This window comes from Mirounga angustirostris, unplaced genomic scaffold (genome assembly GCF_029215605.1).
Source record: "Mirounga angustirostris isolate CCGP_5_RB_7025 unplaced genomic scaffold, mMirAng1.0.hap1 SCAF_1, whole genome shotgun sequence".
In the NCBI taxonomy this organism is placed as follows: domain Eukaryota; kingdom Metazoa; phylum Chordata; class Mammalia; order Carnivora; family Phocidae; genus Mirounga; species Mirounga angustirostris.
This window is the reverse complement of record NW_026991709.1, coordinates 161,543,352-161,566,255: the sequence shown is the minus strand read 5'-3', so window position 1 is coordinate 161,566,255 and position 22,904 is coordinate 161,543,352. Positions and strand designations below refer to the sequence as shown.

The 22,904-nt window shown below is 48.7% G+C and overlaps 1 protein-coding gene across 5 annotated transcripts in view; it reads right to left on the bottom strand.

Moving 5' to 3' along the window:
- Nucleotides 1–18,164, bottom strand: part of FGD5 (FYVE, RhoGEF and PH domain containing 5) — a 124,482-nt gene extending 106,318 nt beyond the window's left edge. For 2 of the 5 annotated variants that reach the window (XR_010411616.1, XM_045904280.3), the window contains exons 1-2: nucleotides 17,725–18,164; nucleotides 6,339–8,997 (exon numbers count right to left, since the gene is read on the bottom strand). Coding sequence is in view for 4 of the 5 variants with exons in the window: in XM_045904280.3 (XP_045760236.2) it covers nucleotides 6,339–8,997; nucleotides 17,725–17,737 (2,672 nt within the window). In the remaining variant the exon portion in view is untranslated. The remainder of the gene's footprint in view (nucleotides 1–6,338; nucleotides 8,998–17,724) is intronic. The other 3 variants (XM_045904277.3, XM_064591658.1, XM_045904276.3) reach the window with 2 other exon arrangements.
- Between the last annotated feature and the right edge of the window lie 4,740 nt (nucleotides 18,165–22,904).

The following is a 22,904-nucleotide window of genomic DNA, read 5'->3' as shown; positions in this document are numbered from 1 at the left end:
GCCGGCCAATGATATGAGCTGTTTTCCAGAAAAAAGATATCAAAGCACCTCCTGACCAAGAATAGACCATTTTTACTGCAGCTTCACCTGCTAAAAACACAGGTCTGTGTTTCTCCACATGTCCTTGCATCTCTTTCCTACCTCCATGTGTCATGAGCCTACTTTTCTTTTAGTCTCCATGAAGCCATCCTACCCTCCTCTGAACGCCTACCTTTTGGGTCCTGAGCACTTTTTTTCTCTCTCTCTCTTTTTTTAGATTTAATTTACTTATTTCAGACATAGAGAGAGAGAGCACAAGTGAGGTGGGGGGCAGAGGGAGAAGCAGATTCCTCACTGAGCAGGGAGTTTGATGCAGGGCTTGATCCCAGGACCCTGGGATCATGACCTGAGCCCAAGGCAGACGCTTAACTGACTGAGCCACCCAGGCGCCCCTAGATCCTGAGCATTTTCTACCTTGCATTTCAGGCACTTGGGTAGAAGTCCTCTTGCTACCCTCCAACAATAAGTCCACTGAGGCCAGTGATGGTACCTGGTCTACCTCTCTGTCCATATTTCACTGGGTAATCAATCATTTCTCAAAAGGTCATCATCAGTCAAAATATTGAATTGATGCTCCCACTCCTTATCCTCATACGAACACTGTATAATATGGCCAACCCACAAACTCTTGAACATGTAATTCAAGCTGCCTTCCAACAATGAACAGCTCTATAAGAACGCCGGGCTGAGAGAAGAGAGTCCTGAAATGCTGGACCTCAGACCTTTCACAGCTCTCTCTGGAAGGCATGAGCACTCATGAGCTGCTGCTCCTGGGTGGACTGAATCATCTGAAGCTCCCCTAACAAGCAGTACAACCCAAACAGATGGCCTGCTCCAAACCCAGAGCTCCTGGCTGCTCTGAGGGCACAGCTGGCCACAGGAGGGTAAGCATCTCCCACAGTGGCCCTAAGGGAGGGCAAGATGTCTGAGTAGCTCATTAGCAAGTTCTAGCAAAGCTTGTCAGCCTTCTTGATGAGCCGCCAACAGAGCAGCAAACCCATCACCCAACAGAAAAGAAAGGAAAGTGTCGAGCCCTCTGGACCAATAAACAAAGCCAACATTTGGATGGTGGCTGTGCTACCTGTCTTCTGCAAGGGAGATACTACAACTGTTGGATGAAGACCACCAGAAAATACGGCGTTCTTTTCAACCACAGGAAACAGGAGGTAGTGGAAAGAGTACTGGATTGAGAGTCAGAAAGACTTGGATTCGAATCTGATTTGGCCACTTATTATCTGTGCAACAGACGATAGTTTATAGCACTTGAAACTAATGTGCCTAACTAATCGTGAATTACAAGCCAAATAACCACTGTAGTCAGAGTCACAGAGCCAGGCATATCTACGGGATGATAAAAACTTTGGTTCTGCTGTCCTTGGTGTAAGAGGCTGCTAATGACTCCAAATTACTATCGCTCAGGCTGCTGTCTGCGGCCCTGACCCCAACCCAGGAGCAAGTTAGAGGTAATGCTGATACCACACCCCACAGCTGAAGCTTGTAAGTTTATGGTTCCAGTTTTATTGATGTGGTGTCCTGAACATGAAGTCAAACTCATGCAGAAGAACCATCATATGAGAGAGGAAGGGAGAGACAGAGAGAGACATCCCCACAGTCAAAGGAACCAGATTCTCAACCCATACCTCTGGAATCAAATTCAAATCCTGGATCCACCAATAAGTGACCTTACCATATCACTGAGTAATAGCTAATATTTACTGATCATTTCACTATGTGCAATATTAACTCCTTCTGTCTTAACAACGTTATGAGGCAGGAACTATTGTGATTGCCTATGACATATAAACCAAGATGCAGACCTTGTCCCAGGTCACACAGATAGTAAGGGTTGGAGTACAGACTCAAATCCCAGGCAGCCTGGCTAAAGCCCACGTGCTTGGCCCCTGTGCTCTCACAGGCTCTCCCTGGGCTCCACTGCCCTCATCTGCATACATAAAGAGCTACCATAAATGCATCAAGAACAATATGGGTACTGATCATAACAGCTGGGAGAACAGAGAGAGAAAGAAACAGATGAGAAAAAGCCAGTGTGGCAATATGTCAATAGTAAATCTAGATGGTGGACAAATGAACATTCACTGTAAAAGCTCTTTCAACTTTTCTGTAAGTTTGAATATTTTCATAATGAAATGGGGAAAAGCAGCTTCAGGGATCCATGTTGGTGTATAATGCTGAGTGATTAAAGCAGACGCATCATTGTGCAAAAAATAAATACACAATTATGGGGATTTAAATGAGACACTTAGGATAAGTCAGTTTATGTAGTGTTTTGCATCAAATGAGTATTTATTAAGTGTATATAAAGCACCTAGCGTTGCATTGCTGAAGACAGGTGCTTAATAAATGATAATTCTTTGACCCTTGTGAAGCTCAAAACTACCAATTTGCATGGAATCATAAAACTCCTGGTCATCAACACACATTTATTAAGCTCCTAGCACATAATCAACATATACTGAGGGGCCATGGGATACTCAGAAGTAAAGATTAGGTCCGCCCAACCAAGAGTTCTGACTGAGGACATTAAACAGTCTATTTGAAAAGTAAATGTAAGACTAGATCTCTGGTCCATTTTTTCTTTTTCACAAGGGTCAATTCAAGGGGGAAAAAAAGAATGTTCTGGGGATATGCTTTAAACTAAAAGATGATGAAACTTTCTGTATACCATGGGGAAAATGTACATAAGTAACAATGTATACAATTTTATTTTACAAGACAGAAAATTGTTAGTAAGATTATTGCAGCTCCTAAAATGTTATTAACTGGGTATATAAATCTCAAAGGAAGTAACCACAAAGAAGAAACTTTACAATCATCCATTAGACCCTGAGCTGCTACTCTGATTTAGAGGTCTCTAAGGGCTCTCTGAATTCTATTTTATACTCTACATGTTTCTTGAAGGGAGGTACTTTTAAGTGGAAAAAGGGCTTGGATTTAAATAACAGTGAATCACACGAGAGAGAGAGTTATTCCCTTTTCAGTCCTTTTGAATCCTTCTGATTATGCCAACAAGAAAGTCTCTGTATGGTGCCAGGACGTCTTTAACACCTCTCCCTGTTTAACAAAGGGGCCAGGCTTCCAGCTCCAGCCTTGGCAAGTAATAACCTCAAGCTAGAATTTACCCGTTATTTTCCTTTCCTTTGTATCTTATTTGTATAACTGCCTTCTATTTATGGCAACCAATAGTGTTTTTCCATTTCCCAACACTGACACAAAATTTCCTTTCTAAATATTTTTGAAGTAAAAAAGAGAGACTGATTGAAAGAAAAACAATAAGTAAGTGATAGTATAGGCAGTAGAACAGAAATGGTAAAAGTGGTACAGGAGAGGCAAATGGTTGAGAAATACAGATCTGCTCCAATCTTACCATTTTACAGATGAGCAAACTGTGGTCTAGCCTTTTCCAAGATCCCACAGCAGGTCAGTGACTGAGTGGGCTTTGAACCCACATCTCCTGATACACCGTCCTGCACTCTTTCAGGGCTGTTGATATTTATTCCCTGATCCCCACACTGAAGCAAGGTGTGGGACAGGACAAGGAGCGGAAGGAGGAGGAACGGCCCTCTTGCCCCATCCTGTCCTGCTCAACCCGAAGCAACCCTGGGCACCCCTAGGCACAGGTCTCAGACCGGCAGCACCCCAGCCGCTAGGTTCTCAAAGCCCCTGTCCAGGGGGAGAAGCCACTAGGACCCCACCCCCACAGCAGTCCCTCATGCCTCTCAACTTGATGTGTCTGAAACCTCCCTTGCCCAGACCTGTTTCAGCCCAAGGCGAGGATTTCTCCCCCTCCCTTTGCTTCCATCTGTTTCATGCAGGAAAACGGAAGAAAGCTTTGCTCACTGTTGATGTCCAAGAGGATGTGGTTCCTGCATGGGAGATTTATCTGGTCAGTCTGGCTTTCCGTGAAGGAACATCAGGGTAGAGCAACAGTGCTCTGAGTCTGACAGTCCAAGATACTCAACCACGGCCCCAGGCTGTAGCATCAAATGTGAGAAAATACAGGGAAAGCACCCAGCACAATGCCTGGCATACAGGAAGCAGGAAAGGTATGGTAGCATTGACATTTTCTTGGGTATTTTTCCCTTATTATCAGGTTAATTTGGATGAAGGGACCTTTTTGGGGTTTTGGGCAAAGTACAGATCAAGACAACAGGGACTCGGCAAATGGCCAAGCAACCTGTGCACCGTATAACCCCGGGGCAGGGGGTGGGGGTAGGCGGGTTGAATGTGAATGTGGCCCTGAAGCAGCGCAGTGCACAGCGTGCACGATCAGATCTGGCACCCCTCAGTGTAATTCACTAAGGATGCCTAAACCAGGTGTCAGGAAATCTTGAGTCCTAGCACTGATTTCTCCACTAAATTGCTGAGCTACCTTAGGTAAATCCCTTTCCCTCTCTGTGCCTCAGTTTACTCCTCTGTAAGAGGACCAAATGTTGTCTGAAGTTCCCTTCCAGCTATAAAATTCAGTGATTCTATAGAAGCCGACTTCGATTGCTGAAGGGCTGTCATATGAAAGAGGAAATGAGCTCACTTGCCTGGCTTGAGAAGGGGAGAGCCAGCATGAGTGGGGTAGGGATATTAGGAGACAGCTTTTGCCTCAGTCAGAAAGGAAAATTTAATCAGGATACCTAGCAACAGATGAGGCAGCTCTGGGAGATGGTGAGTTCCCTGTGGCTTGAGGAATTCAAGTACAGACTGGGTTAGAGAAAGGCCTGTTAGAGTGGGAGCCTTGACCATCTGCCCTTTAAGATCCTTTCTAGGGGCGCCTGGGTGGCTCAGTCGTTAAGCGTCTGCCTTCGGCTCAGGTCATGATCCCAGGGTCCTGGGATCGAGCCCCGCATCGGGCTCCCTGCTCCGCGGGAAGCCTGCTTCTCCCTCTCCCACTCCCCCTGCTTGTGTTCCCTCTCTCGCTGTGTCTCTCTCTGTCAAATAAATAAATAAAATCTTTAAAAAAAAAAAGATCCTTTCTAGATGATTCTGGTTTCAGAGCTTGGTTCTATTTTCATTAACGCTAGGAGGCACTCAGCTAGGTCTGGATCCCGTCAAACCCTGCTGGTAACTATTAATGCAATGAACTGGTCAGCTGTGCAGCTCTCACCTTGTAGAGTTTACACACGGCCACACTCTCCAAATCAAACTCAGTCCCTCCAACAGTGTTAGTGTTTACCCTTGCCCCAGCAAACAAACCCTTTCATTCTGGAAAGAACTAATTAACAGCCTCACCCAGACTTGGGGGAGGGAGAAGATGGAGCCAGGGTGGGGAACCATGTAAAAAACTCAGGAGAATAAACCACATAAACACTTCTAGCATCTACACTCCAGCGACAGCTCATGCTAATTGCAAATCATCTTATCTATTCATTACTGCAGGCGCCCTGGGAACTCCGAGCAGTAGCAGCGTGTGGGACTTGGTGAAGTCACTGCACACAAGGGGTCAGAATCAGGATATCCTTTAAAATCACTGCCATTTTCATTTGTATTAATTCCAATCAGGTGCTCCCAAAGAGAGTAAATGGTTGAGGCTGAATTGCATTGCCTTTAAGCTGCATCCACAAGGTACAACGAACAGCAAGATTTAGCAGTTATCCCCTTGGGATGATCAATAAGGGTATTCAGTCAGTCTTGGGAAGGTGGGGTCAGAAAACTCCCACTGTTGTTAATAATTTCAGTGTTTCACTCTTATTTCCAAGGTGAATGAGTCAAAAAAAAAAAAAAAAAACCCATCCTGGATGTACCTCTTAAAGGCTTCTATTCAGAAATTTAGCTCAGGGCACCCTTCGCTCTTTAAACAATTTAAATAGATTGTCTTTTCTAGTTCCCTTGAATAGAGTGTATATTTACATAGTAAAAGGGTATCAATCTCAATTTAGGATATTTTCCTGATGGTGAAAGATATTTAGTTTGGCAGGATACCAGGACCTTCTCTCTTGGTGACTTTCCTGGAGAGGACTAGCAAACCCATCCTCCTAGATGAGAAATGTCTCTCAAATAATGGAAATACAAATGCTCATATTTACACTGTATTTGGCGTTTTAGACAATACTTTCACACAGATGATCGTCTCTGATCTCTTCAAACACTCTGCCGTGAGGCAGCAGAAATCCCATTTCACAGATGTAGTAACTGGGCTCAGAGAGTAAAGCCACACACCCCAAGTCACACAGCTAGAAATAAGCAGAGCCTGAGGCTAAAAAGCAAGTCCATTCTGTTCCCTGTACTTAAGCTTACCTCTCGGATGGTCACACTTGCCCAACCACAAAGAAAATATAATTTCACAGTACCTTTCTGCTTCTTGGTCTGCGCTCTGTTGTTTGCTTTCAAAGGCGTTGAAGCTGCTCATGTCCACATAGCCATCGTTTTCATTTGCCGTGGACAGGGCTCTGCTCTGATCTTCAAACAGTTTTGTAAATGTCCCAGCCCTCGCAGGCCTCCGGGGTGGAATCTGAATATTTTCATAGTCTGAGTTCATGGCTGGGATGTTCTCATAGTCTGAAGTGTCGGCGTTGGGGAATGAGATGGACCGAGGCTTGGTCAGGGGCAAGGGCAGAAAGGGGGGCCGGGAGCGGTCTTCGAAGGACTCCACTCTGGACACCGTCCTGCTGAAGGGGACACCTTTCCTCTTGCCATCCCTGTAGAAGATGAGGGAGGAAGGGGAATCGGAAGCCCGGAGCTTGCCAGTCCGAGCCTTAAGCTGTGGGGAGTTGCTGAGGCTCCTGCGGTCAATTTCCAGAAGCCTGGCAGGCCCATGGTAGCTGGATTCTGAAGACGACCTGGAAGAAGACACGTTGACATCCACGTGCACTTTGTTCTCCGACTTCTTTTTAAAAGTCAGTGCCAGGAACCTCTTGAAAGATGACTTCTTCTTCTTGGTGTACTTGTCTGGGGGCTCACTCTCGATCAGCAGGGAGGGAGAGCTCTTTGTGATGGGCTTTTTGGTGATGCAGGCCAGGTCGAAAGGGGGCGGGATGTCGACCACAGAAGAGGGTGTTGAGGTGCCGCTGGACGGAAGGTGGTTCCTCTGGGAGAAACTCCCAGAGGAGCCAATCATACAGGGCAGAGAAAGGTTGTCATCTTTCCTTTTGATCCTATGGTCATCCAAGCCCGATGCCTCCGACTCCCGGTACAAGGAGACTGGAATCTCTCGGCCTTCCACAGAGAATGATCGGGGGTATAGAGTGAAGGCTCTGGGCTTTGCTGGCAAGGCCCTGCTGGTTTCCAGTGGTTTCCCCTCCAACGAAAGAACCGTCTTTCTCGCCTCCTTGGTGGCACCTCTAATGCCAATGGCTGATGAGCCAGCTTCTGGTCCAGTTTCTTCTGGGACAGTTTCTGGGACATAGCCAGCCACCTTCCCGGAGTGGGGCCTGGCCCTAGTGATGATGTTCTTCCTGTCGATGGAGACCAGGCCACCCTCAGCATCAGAGTTCATTTCTTCTTTTGTGCCATAACCACTCAGCATGTCAGATGCAGCCTGTGTCTCAGGCTTCTCTCCTTCCCCAGGGTCAGACCCTTGCTCCAGGTCAACTCCCATCTCATAGGGGTTGGTGAGCCCATCGTCTATGGCATCCTCATCCTCTGGCATGACCACCACGTCAGGGACAGAGGGGCCCTCCCCAGAGCCACACGAAGTTCCAACAATGGGGTCCTGCTCTGCACGTTCTCCAGACTGTGGTTCCTGCTGTGACTCTAAGTCTTTTGCTGACTTGGAAAAAGAGGAGTAGCTCTCGCTACAGAAAGAGGTGCTCTCAGTCGGAAAGAACTCGTAGGGACTTCCTGAGAGTGAAGTCACAAATTCATCCATGCCATCATTCTCGAAAGGAATGATTTGGCAGCTCTCCTCGGCAGGTTCTTCCTGCACCAGGTCTTCACCTTCTCGAGGGTCCTCTCCCACCTCCCGGGTGACTGCGGCCATTTCTTCTTGGTCCGTTTTCTCATTTTGGTCAGGTGGTTCATCCTGGTCATCCTGGTCACCACTGGCTGTGGCATTTTCACCCCCTTCCTCTGGGACTTCAGGGCTGTCTGTGGCCATCTCTGCCTCCTGAACACCCATTGCCAAGCCCTCATTCTCTGTGGGTTCCTTGCTGTCATCTTCAGCATCCCCCTCAGGGGGCCTGTCAGAATCCACACGTTCATCTGGAGCCCCTGGTTCTGTGTTGGTGGAGCCTTCCTCACCACCCTCCTCTGCCTCTGTGGGTGTCCCAGGGGGCCCAGGCTCATCACTGGGAGTTGCTGGACCCTCTAAATCAACGTGAGTTAGAATGATATCACTTGGAAGGACTGCTTCTCCATCCCAAGGGCCCCTGTCCTCCAGGTTGTACACGTTGTGTTCTTCCACTAGCTTCTCTTCCTCCTCACTTGTAAATGTCTGCTCCTCTGCCCCTGGATCACAGGCACCATCCTCCACCCCCACATTCTCAGGGGTGGGGGCTATGCCTCCATCAACCTCTTCACCCAGCACCACTTCAGCTGGGGCTGCCAAGTCCTCAGCAGCTCCCATCCCCTCCAGGTCGCTCTCCTCGCCTCCCTCCCGGCACTCCTCTCCAGCGGCATCTGGAGGCACCATTACTGCATTCTCTGCAGAGCTGCTACACCTGGGTTCGTCCTCTTTCGGCGGAGCCTTGGGGACCACAATGTACTCCTCATCAGCCTCAGACTCAGAGCACTCCAAGTTGGACCGGTGCTCTCCGTAAAGCCCCCTGTCAACGCAGAGCACTTTCCCGTTGCTGCATTTGTTCAAGCTGTTGATCATGTACACGCTGGCTCTCCACTCACTGGGGGTCGCCAGCCTGGGCTTAGGGGCAATGGGGGGCTTCGGCCCCCTAGACATGGAGTTGGGACTGTGAAGACTATCAGGCCGGGGTGATGAAGGGAATTTGGGTGCTGTCACAGGTGTGAGGGGACTGGCAGTCTTTGGCTTGGGAGCAACTGGTGGTTTTGGTGAATCTAAAGGATGAAAATAGAGAAAACAAGGACACAAAAAGTACAGTTACCCTTATTTCCATTCAGAGTCTACCGCTTAGCATTTTCAAGAAAACACTGAAGATAGTTTCCCAACCTATGTGAGCCCAATCTACTATGTTCTGTCTTCGGTTTATGTCCTCCACCACCATCTTTAAAATCCCTTCACCTCTACTGATAATTCATTCTGTAAACAAAGTGAATAGATCTTCCTTTTGTACACAGTCCAGCTAACAAAACTCAACTCAATGACATACTCCTCAAACAAAGGTGTGCAGATCATTGTAATCATTGATCCAACAATGTATTAAATGCTTTCTAGGTGCCAGGTACCCATGAGACAACGCTGAACTTGACAGTCACCATCCCTGCCACCCTCATGGAGCTTACATTCATTCTACAGTTAATTCATTGGATACCTACTATCTATATGCATAGCACCGTAGACAGGAAGGTCTTCTAGGGTCAAGAAGAGAAGGATACCTCTCTTGAGCACTTGCAGTTGAGTCAGGGAGGCAAGACTAACAGAACAATTGGAGGACAGAGCCACAGACCCTTGGAATATTATGATTAAATAGCTATTATCTCACTCCTTCAAGGACAATACACCAAAGGTCTGTGACAATGATGCATGACTCTTCTAAGGGTCACCTCTGAATTCTACATGCTTTAAGACTGGTGTCTAGCTAACTGCCCTGCATCCAAATTTCATGGGCACCTGGATTTCATGGGAGAAACCATATGGTATTTTCCAACATGGATATTTGCAAAAAGTCTCCTGCCTTATGGATGCGGAGGATCTATCTGACATGTCAGAATAAAGGATGTGATACAAATGCACGTGCAACAGGAGTCAGAAAAGCAAGAGATACCATGACTAGGAAGACCTCCTGGAGAAGGTGAAATTTCAGCTGTATTTTGCAGAATGGGAGGGATCTGGTGCAAGGGCCAAGGGAGTAGCTGCCCACTTCCAAGTTCATCTGTCCTGCAACAAGCATGCCTCCATGCCTCCAAGCCCCTGGCCACACTGTGGGCAGAGTGAGGAATGAAGCTTTCCAGGAAGGTATCTCCATCCTGACATCTCGGCTTCAAATGCACTTCTTGGCTTCCCACTGCTCATAGATGACAACATACAAATCTCCCCTTGAGCCAGCCCCTCCTCCCAGTGCCATTCCCACTAAGGCCTGGGTTTGACACAGAGCAGCTGCAGAATGCCAGCCTGGCTCATGACAGAAGGGAGATGGAGCAGAGGTCCTAGAAGTCCATCAGCAAACTTCTCCTCCCTGTGCATTTGACTCCCAGGTAAACCCTTGCAGCCCCTAATCCTAGTCATCTGTAGTTCAGGGCTCTCTGGCAGAGACAGAGTGTGAGCCATGTTTATATCACATACGTAATTTTTAATTTTCTCATAGCCACATTAAAAAAGTAAAAAAGAGTATATGAGGCTAAGCGGAATACGCCAGACTGAAAAGCCTACCTATCATATGATTGCATTTATTTGACATTCTGGAAAAGAAAAAACCATAGGGACAAAGAACAAATCAGTGCTCATCAGGGCCTAAGGGAAGGAAGGGGGTTTGACTCCAAAGTGGCAGCATGAAGAAGCTTGTTTGTCTGGTAGAACCCTATCTTGATTATGTTGGCGATTACATAACCCTAAGCATTTCTCAAGGCTCTTAGTACTGTATACCCCCCCCAAAAAAAGTGAATTGTACTGAATGTAAATTTAAAAATAAAAATACATATAATGAAAAAAAAAAGTAAAAAAGAAGCAGTAAATTAATTTTAACAATACTTCTTTTTTAATTCAATATATTCAAAATACCATCATTTTGGATATCATCATGTAATCAGTGAATCATGTCTGGATCAACATGTCATCAATATACAAAATTTATTAAGGAAATATTTGACATACTTTTGTGTACTAAGTCCTTGAAATCTAATGTGTATTTTACACTTTTCAGCACATCACAATTCAGATTAGCCACATTTCAACTACTCAGTGGCCACATGTGGGTAGTGGCTACGGTGCTGGCCAGCACAGTGCTAATTGGTTTTAACCCATCTCCGTGGGACTGTTCCATTGGCACCTCAATTTCAATACATCTGAAGCCAAAGTAAGTATCTCCCCTAAACTGGCAGAACTGTGTAAAAATTAGCTGAGGATGCCCCAAAGGAAATTAAAAAGGCCTGGAATAGCAAGAATATAGGTGCCCATATACCCTGTTCCTGAAAGGGCCCAATTTCAGAGCCTCTTTAGTTACACTTTGCAAATAAATCTAATGAACTTAGTGGTCAGGTTTTCCAGTGTGCAGCTAATTAGGAGGGGTAGGGATTGGCAGTTAGAACAGGAATACTGCCAGGTGTAAAATGTGGTAGTGGCCAGTAAGAAAGGAAGAGAAGAGACACAGCTGTCAAGACTCTAAAGGCTAAAGCACCCACTGCACCAACCCCCTAACCCACTCCTATATTTATCCACATTAACACCCAGGCCAGCCACTGACATCTAGATAATAACACAGAGTCTTCAAAATCTAAGTGGCCTTCCAACTCCTTGTTTCCATAAGCAAATATGTCCTAATTTAGAAAAATATCTGTCCAAATTAGTAAAACACAAAACAAATTTAAAAAAATGCCACACACAAAGACAACAACAACAACAACAACAACAAGAACAACAACAACAAAAACCCACCCAACTATGTGGAGTTTAAACAGCTAACCATTAGCTAGTCTGTCATTATAGAGTAACAGAGTGAGCCTTTGGAGCCTGGCTGATCTGGGTTCAAATCCTGACTTTGCCACTTTTAAGCAATGAAACCGAGCCTCAGTTTCTTCATCTGTAAAATGGGTACAATAGGTACACCTACTCTCAAGAGGTTATGAAAATTAAAAGATATATATTAAAAGTGCCCAGCAGTAGGTCTTCAAGTAGAAGTACTCAATAAAGAGAAGCTATTATTATTCTAATAATGTCAGTCTTTGCCTATCCCACATCTTCCCCTGGTATTAAGTCTTGCTTTACACCGATATGTAATATTAGGTTCAAGCTCCCAACATCAGGTGTCAGGCACTGGCATGAAATTATTCTTTGAGGGTGGGGACTCTCATTTCTCATCCTTAACAGGTGGTATTTCACATGAGCGCCATGAGACCTGACAAAGGGACAGATGGGCCATGAAAAACGACCATCACCTTGGCTGCATCACCCCCACCCCCACTCCATCCTTCATCCAATCAAGCTATTGATCTGTGGGCGCTGTCTCCTCAAGAAAGGTTACAGTGGGCGTCTGAGGCGTGATCCTGCAAGAAAATGCCTTCCCCACAGGATCCCCTAGGAATGACAAGTATCTAGTGTCCATGTCCTGCTTCCAGCTCTGAGATTCAGGGTGTTTCACCTGCATCCTCTCTGAGATCAAAGGATGCCAGAATCAGAAAGGCTTTGTCTGACCCCCCAGGAAAAGATGAGGAAACTGAGGCACATAGAGGCGAGGCATACGGTTTTCAGAAAGTCTGGAGCAAGGCCCACGTAGAATGCGGGTTTCTTGCTTCCTGGTCTAGTCACTTGAACCTCTGCCTTCACCCTTTTGCCCTTGAGTTTTCTTCTACAGTGGAGACTCAGGGCTCCCAGCTTCTAGTGAGGCAGAGAAGGGTAAAATTCAAGGAAACTGAGACCAGAGAGACCAGAGACAGCTAGCCAGGTGTGAAATTTACATAAAGCTGAGTCCAGGGTTCAGAAATACTAACCGACCATAAGGTGAATGACTGGCTTTCATTTGCTCCCATCTAATTCCCATTAATCCAACTCCATCAAACAGATATTTATTGAGCACCTACTATGTGCAGGGCACTCACCTAGAATCTTTGGACAAATCAATAAACAAAAACAAATATTTTGTCCCTGGCGAACCTTATATTCTAGTAGAGGAAGATAAGCACTAAAAAGGAAAAGCATATTACATTATTGTACATTAGATGATCATAAAGTCTATGGAAAAAGATTAGGAGTTTGGTTTTTTTTTTGTTTTTTTTTTTTTCAATTTTAAATCAGGATAGGCTTCACTGAGAGGACATTAGAGCAAAAACTAGAAAGATGTGAGGGAAGCCAGGACTCAGGTGGTGTGTTCAAGGAGGGCCAGAGCAGCTAGAAGGGAGGCATGAGCGAGCAAGCAACAGGGAGAAGCAGGAGATGAGGTCAGAGAGGTCACAGGGAGGGTGTAGATTATGCAGGACCCCCCAAACAGAAGAAGGACACGCATACTCTGGCTAATGTGCTGAAATAGGTAGAAGTGGTGTGGATGGATGCAGGGACACCCATGAGGAGGCTCTTGCAATAATCCAGGCAAGAGATGAGACAATGGAGGCTTGGACCAGGTTGGCAGTAGTGGAAGTGGTAAAGAAGAGTCAGATTCCAAATACGAAGGCAGAGCTGGCAGGATTTGCTGACAGTTTGAACATCGGGTGTAAAAGGAGAGAAGTCAAGGACAACACCAAGGTTTTGAGTCAGAGGAACTGGGAAAAAGAATTCAATTGGTGCTGGGGAGGGAAAGCCAGAATTTCAGTTTGCACGTGTTAAACCTGAGTTCCCTACCACACACCTAGGTGGAGACAGATATCAAGTGGGCTCCCAGATATACCAGTCTGGGTTCAGGGGAGAGGTCTGGCTGGAGGCATCCATCACAGAGATAGAATTTAAGGCCTGGGCCTGGCGAGATCACCAAGTGAATGAGTGTGAACAAAGAAAAGAGCAGGGCCCAGGAGGGAGCCCCAGTGGCCCTGAGGTTATGAGAAGGAGTCAGGGAAAGACACTGGGGAGGAATGAAAGAAAATGAAGGTTGTGTGAGAGCTTCAGCTCTGCTCCCTCCCTCTCCCCTCATAAAAAGGAGCCCCATAGAGCCCCTCTCCTCAGTACAAGTTTATTTGGGTCCCAGACCAATTCTGCCTAGAGAAGACCCATGGGAAGAGATAGCATTGGGGTGCATGTGGAAGGACGAGGAGGATTTTCCTGATCAAAAAAGAGGCTGGGTATGCCAGACAGAGGGAATAGAATGTGCAGAGGCCCAAAGGCAGTTAGATGCAAGCCATCTGGGAGTACGGTAAAGAGTTCAGTATGGCAGGGATGGGGGATTACAGGATAAATCTGGGCTGGGCCTTCCTCCTCCGGGTTAAGCTCAACTTTCTGACTATCCAGAACCCAGCATGGGTGGAGCTGGTGGACCCTCTGCTGTCTCATGAGTTCCTCTGGCTGTGGTATGAACCTTCCTTCTCCCAGTATCACAGAGCCCGGGGGGGTGGAGGGGGGTCATACCTCTCTGCCCAGGACCTCTTGGCAATTTGCTATGCATAAGGATAACTCAAATGCAGAATACCCTTTGAGCCAAAATGCCAAGAGTTAACTGACAATGGGGGAACCACAATGACAGGAGGAAGAGATTTTTAACAGCTTCTGGTGATAGAAATCATTCCCAGCCAGGCCCCATTACTAGTTTATATTTTCTCTATTTCAATTAAGCATCTGTCACTCACACCCACACATGCTGCTGTTTCCTTGTCAGTTATGCAGAGGTTAAATGAGAAGGGGCATTGGGAGGAGCACTGGACTAGGAGTTAGGAGCTCTGATCTCCACTCCTGGCTCTGCCATTAATTGGACATGTGACCTTGGGCAAGTCCCTTCCCCTCACTGAGCCTCAGTTTCTCCATCTGTAGAGCAGGGGTGCTGCACCAACCAGTCAGTAAGTGCCTTCTGCTCCGGCCGACTATAGCATATTTAAACTCATGGCTCTTCTCGTGTCCCCTGATATCCCCTTGTTCAGTCCCTGAGTCTGTTTCAACGGCAGTTCACTATATTCCCCCTGGAACTCTCATAGCCATATGTTCCAAGAGTAATTATCTTCCAATTTCACCTTCCAATTGCATCTTAATTTAACTTTCATTCCTGGGTGCCTGCTGGAATGTCCAAGCCAAGCCTGATGATTTCTAATTAGGCTGCTGTTAAGCTAGTCCAGTGATCCACGACAGGGCACATACTGGGAAGACCACAGGGACAAAGTGGGAAAAGCATGGGCCCCAGGCTCAGACAGACCTGGGCTCCAATCCCAGCTCTGGCACACATCATCTGTGTCATCCTGGGCATGACACTTTGCCTCTCTGAGCCTGTTTCTTTCTTGGTAAAATGAAATAAATACCTCCTTTTTCTATAAGGATGTTGAAAAGTTCAAAGGAAATAACAAACATAAGACACCTAACAGTCAGTTGGCTATAATTTCTTGGGCACTTACTATGTATTTAGCACTGGATAAAAAAGCAGGCTCTCAAGCTGGACAGTGTGTGTTTCAATCCCATCTTGGCTCAGTGACCATAAGATCCCTGCAGCTCAGTTTTCCGATAGGGATAGCAAGAGTACTTACCTTGTAAGTTTACTGTGAAAACTGAATTGATTGAAGTAAAACACTTAAAAGCAGCACCTAGTTCACAGTAAGTGACCAATAAATATTAGCCAGTATTCATTGGTAGCTTATGACAAACACTATTCCAGACACCTTATAAGCTTTATTTAATCATGAGAACTCAAAGATCATACTATCCCCATTTTTCAGATGAAGAAACTGAGGCACAGAGGTGAAGTGACCTCCTCAACGTCACATAAGTATATAGTGGTTCTGAAATTCAGTCCCATGGAGTCTGTGAGCCACTCTGTTACATGATCAGGAAATTCAGAGCATGGCACACAGAAATCATTATGTGAGCTTCCCATCACTGCCAGCACACTGAAAAAGTAACCAGTTTTATGCTGGAGGCAAGTTACAGGACGGCTAAACCCAAGAGTAGCAACTGCTAAGATTTCCTGGGACCAAACCTGCCTCTCAGTTTATTCCGGCTCATTCCATCCCCCAGATTCTCAGAAAAGGGAGGGCTTGCCCAAGCCTTAAGCAGGGAAACGTGGGAAAACTGGAACCGCTCTCACCATTGTTTTAAGTGAGTTTTATTAGGAGTGTAGGAAAAAGCTAGCCCGGCTCTGTTCAGGCTGTGCCAGAAACAGGCAGGAGGCGACCTTCTTCCTCCAAGGAGTGGCTGGCTGGGCACTGGGACCCTGCTCCAGCCTCTCCCAAAGTGGCACCCCTGCTGTGACCCACACTCCCTCACCATCCAGGCGTCCACATGCCCAGCAACAACAGGGCCTGGACACAGGAAGGCTGCTTCCACACTCCCAAAGTCCCCGAGTGTCTCCTTTGTCAAATCAGTCCAGCCAAATGTCTCCCGTCTGCACTTCACTCCTAAGACAATGACTTTTTTCATTAAAAAGACTTAAAAAAGAAAAAGCCCACAACACACACACACACACACACACACACACAAGGCAGCAGGATATGGTTCTAAGACAGCCAAAATGGTGGCTTCCTGTTTCTTTAGGGATGTGTGTTTTGGAGTATGGCTTCGGACAAGGGTGTTGGTCCAGGAGGGGGCTGCCTTCTGCTCAATTTTAAAAGAAAAGAAAAAAAAGAGGGACTATCGCTCCTTGGCAGGGAAATTAAGTTAGCTGAGCCCCTTGCTTTGCAAACTCGCCTCTCCGAGGGAACTTTCTGCCCTTGGGGTGGATGGAGTCAGGAATCCTGAGAACGGTTCCAGGCATCGCCCAGCTGAGTCTCAGTTACTAAATCTGTTAAATGGCACTCCTCTGAAGGGACTGCTAGTATTCGCTATCAAACGCATTCTGGATTTCCCGGAATCCCTGAACTGGCAGAGTCAGATTCACGAGGCAGAGACTCGAGGGATGGGAGGGAACGTCTGGAGTGCGGCTCAGCCTCGCCGAGGAGTGTCCCCCTTGGCGTTTCATCCCCTGGGGGAGGCACAAAGAGGGCCCCGGGCCAGAGCCCTGCGAGGGAGGGGTGCGCTGCGGGGCGGGGGAGGGGCGGATAATTTAGAGCTTTTTTTTTTTTTTTTAAGATTTTATTTATTTGACAGAGACAGCGAGAGAGGGAGCACAAGCAGGGGGGAGTGGGAGAGGCAGAAGCAGGCTTCCCGCGAAGCAGGGAGCCCGATGCGGGGCTCCTTCCCAGGACCCTGGGATCATGACCTGAGCCGAAGGCAGACGCTTAACGACTGAGCCACCCTGGCGCCCCAATTTAGGGCTTTCTAGTCTCCTCCAGGGAGTGAGCTCCAAAGTCTCGGTGTCTAGGAGAGAGAGGAGGGAGCAGGAATCGTCTTAAGAGTGCGCCGCCGGGTACGGAGGGGCCAGTAATAGACCCCGGGGTGGGAAGAGTTCCGGAAGGACCCTGGGGCCCAGGAGGGGCCTCTGAGGGGCCAACGAGGGCCTGGCGGGAACCCCGAGGAGCCGGAGTGAGGATTCAGGAGCGCGACCAAGTTGCCTTCGCGAAAGGAACGCTTCTCGGTTGCCGAGCGGTGCCCCACACTGGGGTCGCGGTGGGAGCGGCGGAGGGCATACGCGGCCAGGGTGCGGCCTCGCGGAGACTGAGGGGGCGTCCCCCAGGCGGGGCGTCTCGGACAAGGGGCCCCCCGATGAGTCTCAAGCCTCCTCGGCCGGGGGGCGCCGGACCCGCCCATATCTCGGCCGCAGCCGAGCAGAGTGGGAAGGTCGGGGCATTTTTCGGCGGCTCGCTCCAGGCGCCCCGGGGGCTCCAACTTGGAGCGCCTGGCGCGGTCCCCTCGCGCGCGTCCCGCGGCGCCAGAGGTCGAGCGGAGCCTCCTACCTGCTCTGTTCATCTTCCAGCACGCCCAGCCCGGGGCCGCCCGTCGGTCAGTCAGTCGGTCCGTCCCAGCGCGAGTCCGCGCGCCGCCTTACTCCATGGCCGCCCCGCGGGGCCCGCACTCCCTGGCGCCCGCCCCGCCCCCCCGGCGCGCGCCGGACTCCGCGCGGCGCGCAGGGCAAGTGGGGGCGCGGGGCGCGAGCCTCCGGGCTGGGCTGGGCGGGGCGGAGCGGGGCGGGGAGGGGGCGCGAACGCCGGGCGCTCGGGGCGGCGGCCGGGGCAGCGCGCGGCGTTGCCTTCGCTCGAGATTCCGCGCGCAGCGCGGGGCAAGTGGGGGCGCGGGCCGCGAGCCTCCGGGGGCGGGGCCGCGCTGGCCGGGGGCGGGAGAGGGGAGGGGGCGCGAGTGCACCGCGCGTGGGGCGGCGGCCCGGGCAGCGCGCGGCGTCGCGTCCGCTCCGGGTCCCCGCTCCGTACCGGGCGCGCAGCGCTCAGGGCGCCGCGCCTCTGCCGCCGCTGCGCCTCCGCCCCCTCCTAGACGTTTCCTCCCGCTCTGAGGAAGGCTTTTTTTTTTTTTTTTTTTTCCTTTTTGCTCTGTCAGGGATCGCAGGGGATGAGGGGCGAGGCGTCCCCGCGCACATTTAAAGGGGCCGTGATGACTCGGGGAGCCGCGCGAGGTTCAAGGGACTAGGATCAGTTGAGGGGAAGGAGGGAGCCCCTCGTGGGCTTTTGGGGACCTCCTAGCCCCTCGTCCAAGGGACCGTCCATCTCTTTCTTTTCAACCTCGGGCATGCATTCGGTCCTGGATCAAGCGCTGTGCAGAGAGCAGAATAAGACCGCTCCCAATTCTTACCCTCATGGAGCTTAGATGGGAAGTCAGTGGAGACACAGACAAATAAGCAATATCATTTCAGAGAGTGATAAATGCCTTGAGAGAGATAAGCCAGGGTAATGGGGCAGAGCACTGACTCTCAAAGTGTGCAGATCAGCATTGGAATTGCTAGAAATGCAAATTCTCAGGAGACTTCCCCCCCCCCCAACACACACACCAGACTTATTGAATCAGAAATCCTGTGTCTAAGAAACCCTTGAGGTCCTTCTGATGTAAGCTGAAGTTTGAGAACCACTTGTGTAGAGAATGGGTGATCAAGGAAGGCCTCCCTGAGGAGGTGACATTGAAAGGAAGACCTGGTTGATGAGCCTTTCTTTGTTCACTCAGCGCACACTGGCCAGCATCTCCCTGGGACCAGGCCTGGTGCTAGATGATATGGATGACTCTGACCAAGCCTTCGCCCTTGAGGTCCTGGTCTGATTTGCCATGCAAACATAGGCAGAGTGCTGGGATTGGGACAGGAGTGCAGGAGAGCTTGTGGGAACTCAGAGATGCCCCACCTCCCCAGAGTGAAGAGGGTTCAAGCAAAGGAAAGGCCTTTCAAGTAGAGGAAATAAACTGAGCAAAGACTTAGAGGTGTGAAAAGGCATAGCCTGTTGGAGGAGCCCTAAGGGTTGGCTTGGCAGGGAAATAGACAGCTGGTGGAAGCGTCCCAATAGGAGCAACAAAAAGACTAAGATGAGAGGTGCTTTTTTTTTTTTTTTTTTTTTTTTTTTAAGTAATCTCTTTGCCCACCGTGGGGCTCGAACTCAAAACCCGAAGATCAAGAGTCCCGTGCTCCACCGATTGAGCCAGCCAGGTGCCCCAGAGGTGCTTTGAATACTATACTAAGGGCTTCCTTCCATCAGACATTGAAAGCTGAGAGCAAGGACATATCTTCCACATATAACTACATTTATGGAGTGCCTAATGTGTGCCTGGCACAGCTCTGTACATGCATATTTACTCATTTAAGCTTCATTACACCCTTGTGAAGCTGGTATCAAAATTCTTCCCATTTTAGGGGCACCTGGGTGGCTCAGTTAGTTAAGCATCTGACTCTTGACTTCAGCTCAGGTCATGATCTCATGGTTCATGAGATGAGCCCATGAGATTGAGCCCTCTGTCAGGCTCCGCACTCAGCAGGGAGTCTGCTTGAGATTCTCTCCCTCTGCCCCTCCCCCACTCACATGCGCTCGCGCGCACTCTCTCTCTCTCAAATTTATTTATTTGAGAGAGAGAGAGCACAAACATGGTGAAGGGCAGAGGGAGAAGCAGACTCCCCGCTGAGCAGGGAGCCCGATGTGGGACTCGATCCCGGGACTCTGGGATCATGACCTGAGCTGAAAGCAGACGCTTAACCGATTGAGCCACTCAGGCGCCCAAAATAAATAAATCTTTAAAAAAAAAATTCTTCCCATTTAACATTTGAGGCAACTGAGCAAATTGCTAAAATGAGTTTTCCTGATTCTGTTCTTGCCCTTGCTGCTCCATGTCTGCATCTCCAAAACCCACCTCAAGATGTGGCTTGGTCATTTAGTAGTTTGGTTGTGAGTCTACTATGTACCGGGGTATAGGCATTCAGCAATTCCAGCACTCTGTGGGAAGGGTGGCAAGAGGTGTGTGTGTTGGGAGAGGGGGATGTCTCAATTCATGTGGAAATTGGGGGAGGAACATGGAACATACCCCCTTCCCGCTAGCACCAGCATTCCCTCCTGTCCATCAAATGGGGAAGAAGAGCCCGGAAATTACCCCTTGCCAAGGTGATGGCTCCAGGGCAGGGGCTGTGCATATTAGGTGTTCACTAAAAATATGTGAAAAATACAGGGATGAAGGTCTGATTGGAATCATTACATGAGCTAGTTGGTGCCCGGCACACAGAAGGTGTTCGATGCACACATACTGAAGACAGGAATGAATACATTTCAGTTAGGTAATGTGGAAAGGCTCTGAAGAGGTTACACTCTTTTTTTTTCCCCAGCATTATGAAAAATCTTATATAGTGTCTTCACACTCACCAAGCACTTCCATACACCTAACTAGGTTTGTAGGTTTTGTTTCCATTTATTTTTATTGTTTAATGACCACAGTATAGAATTAGATTATGCACACTTTCAGGCAAGGGCATAAGGTGTACCATAGTTTCTCTAAATTAGGAATGGAATTTGATCCTTTCAAAGGACCTTTTCATCTCTGAACTGCCATGGAGTTCTTAAGCCTCCAACCTTTTGTAGAGAAACACTTGTGCCTCTGGAATAGAAAATCTACACCAGAATTTGTGTTACATGGACAGGGTCTTAATAAATTTTATGGATCCCTGCCTGGAAGTGGTGGAGAAGGGGATGGAGATGGTGGTGGTGGAGGTGGGAGAGGTGATGTTTGAGGCAAAGCAGGTGGAGGTGGTGAGGTGACAGAGTAGTGGTGGAAGTCAGGGTGAATATGATGTAGTTGGTGATGGTGGAGGAGATAGAGGTAGTGGAACAGATAGATGTGGAGGTGGTAGACTTGGAGGAGGTAATGGAGGTGGTTGTGGAATTGGTCAAGGAGTGGAGGTGGTAGAACTGAGTGAAGCGATGAAGGTGGTGGTGGAGTGGAAAGAGGTGATGGACATGGTGGAGATGAGTGAGCTGATGGACGTGGAGTTGAGTGAGCCGATGGACGTGGAGGTGGAGTTGAGTGAAGTGATGGAGGTGGTGGTGGAGTTGAGTGAGCCGATGGACATGGAGGTGGAGTGGGTCAAGGTGATAGAGTGAGGGGATGGACGTGGTGGAGCAGCTAGTAGAGAAGGTGAGGGATGTCTGTCTGAATATGGGTACAAATGAGTGAGTGGATATGTCACTTCAATATTTGATGCAAAAAGAAATGTGCTTAAAAGTTGAGCTTGTTTCTGGGAATTAGCAATAAAACCCAAATAACCTAGGACCCCAGGGCAGGAGCAGGAGAGGGAGGCTCAGATAATTCACTCAACAGTCAACGTCACCCTTCGCTGTAGGGCCTGTGCAAAGAAGGGAGGGCAGGAAGAGACCTCATGCTTTGCTAAGCCCTTTCCACGACTGTTGAATTTGGGATTTGAGGCTAAGCCAAGTCTACTTAAAAAGATCATAGCACCGGGGCGCCTGGGTGGCTCAGTCGTTAGGCGTCTGCCTTCAGCTCGGGTCATGATCCCGGGGTCCTGGGATTGAGCCCCGCATCGGGCTCCCTGCTCCGCGGGAAGCCTGCTTCTCCCTCTCCCACTCCCGCTGCTTGTGTTCCCTCTCTCGCTGTCAAATAAATAAAATCTTAAAAAAAAAAAAAAAAAAAAGATCATAGCACCAATGATAGTTGGGAAAAAAACACAGGTCGAAACTTGTTTAGCTGAAGCCACAGGTTGGCGTGGAGTGATGGACTATGAAGTGGAAACGCTTATTCCTGTGCTTGCTTTTCCTAATAAGAGAAAATGGATGTGAAAGACCATAAGGCTTTACAAACATCCGGTGCTAATACTGTGGTTGGACTTGCTTAGTCCTTATGGAGATGAGCCATCACCACTCACTGAGCTCGGGGAATGGCTGCAAAAACCACAAAGAGCACGGCCATGTGGGGCAAGGAGCCCTTCACTCGGGGATTCATCCCAAGAGTCCTACAAAGGGATTATTATATCCCCATTTCCCACGAGGGAAGATTGAGGCCCCGATGGGGGAAATGACCTGCCCTACAACTGAGCCAAGACTCAACCATTCACTTCAAGAACATAGTCTGAGTTCTTAACCACCAAACTACACCATTCTCTCTGTGATGGGCCGGAAGTCTGCTAAGATTTCCATGGTTTCCAAATCACTCCTACTATCTCAGTTCTTCTCAGCAGACCATGAGCCACCTGGGGGGCGGGGGGCGTTATACTCACTCGGCAGACTGGGAAACTGAGGCCCAGAGGGGATGGTACAGCGAGTTAGGGGAACAGCCAGTGCTGGAATCCACAGCCCCTGTCACCCAGGCCCAAGCCAGAACAACCTGGATGGAGCCTGAGACCATGCACCTTCTCCAATGCTACAGTTGCTGGCTTTGCCTTTTAAGGGCAGGCCCTCTGCTTTTCTGCAGGAGCCTGACAGGACAGGGCATGACACACATGACCCACAGCAGGAGTCAGGCCTCCCTGACCAGGCTTTCCTTCTCTCTCCCGCTTTCTTTTCCTTCCTCCTGTCTTTCTATATGCCCTGGATGGTCAGAGTGGCCAGCAGCAACCTGCTCACAGTGGTGGCCCAGCCCACATCTGCAGGAGCGTTGGAAGGGGCATTCAAGGGAACCAACTGTGTGATTCTGATACGTCCAGGGAACA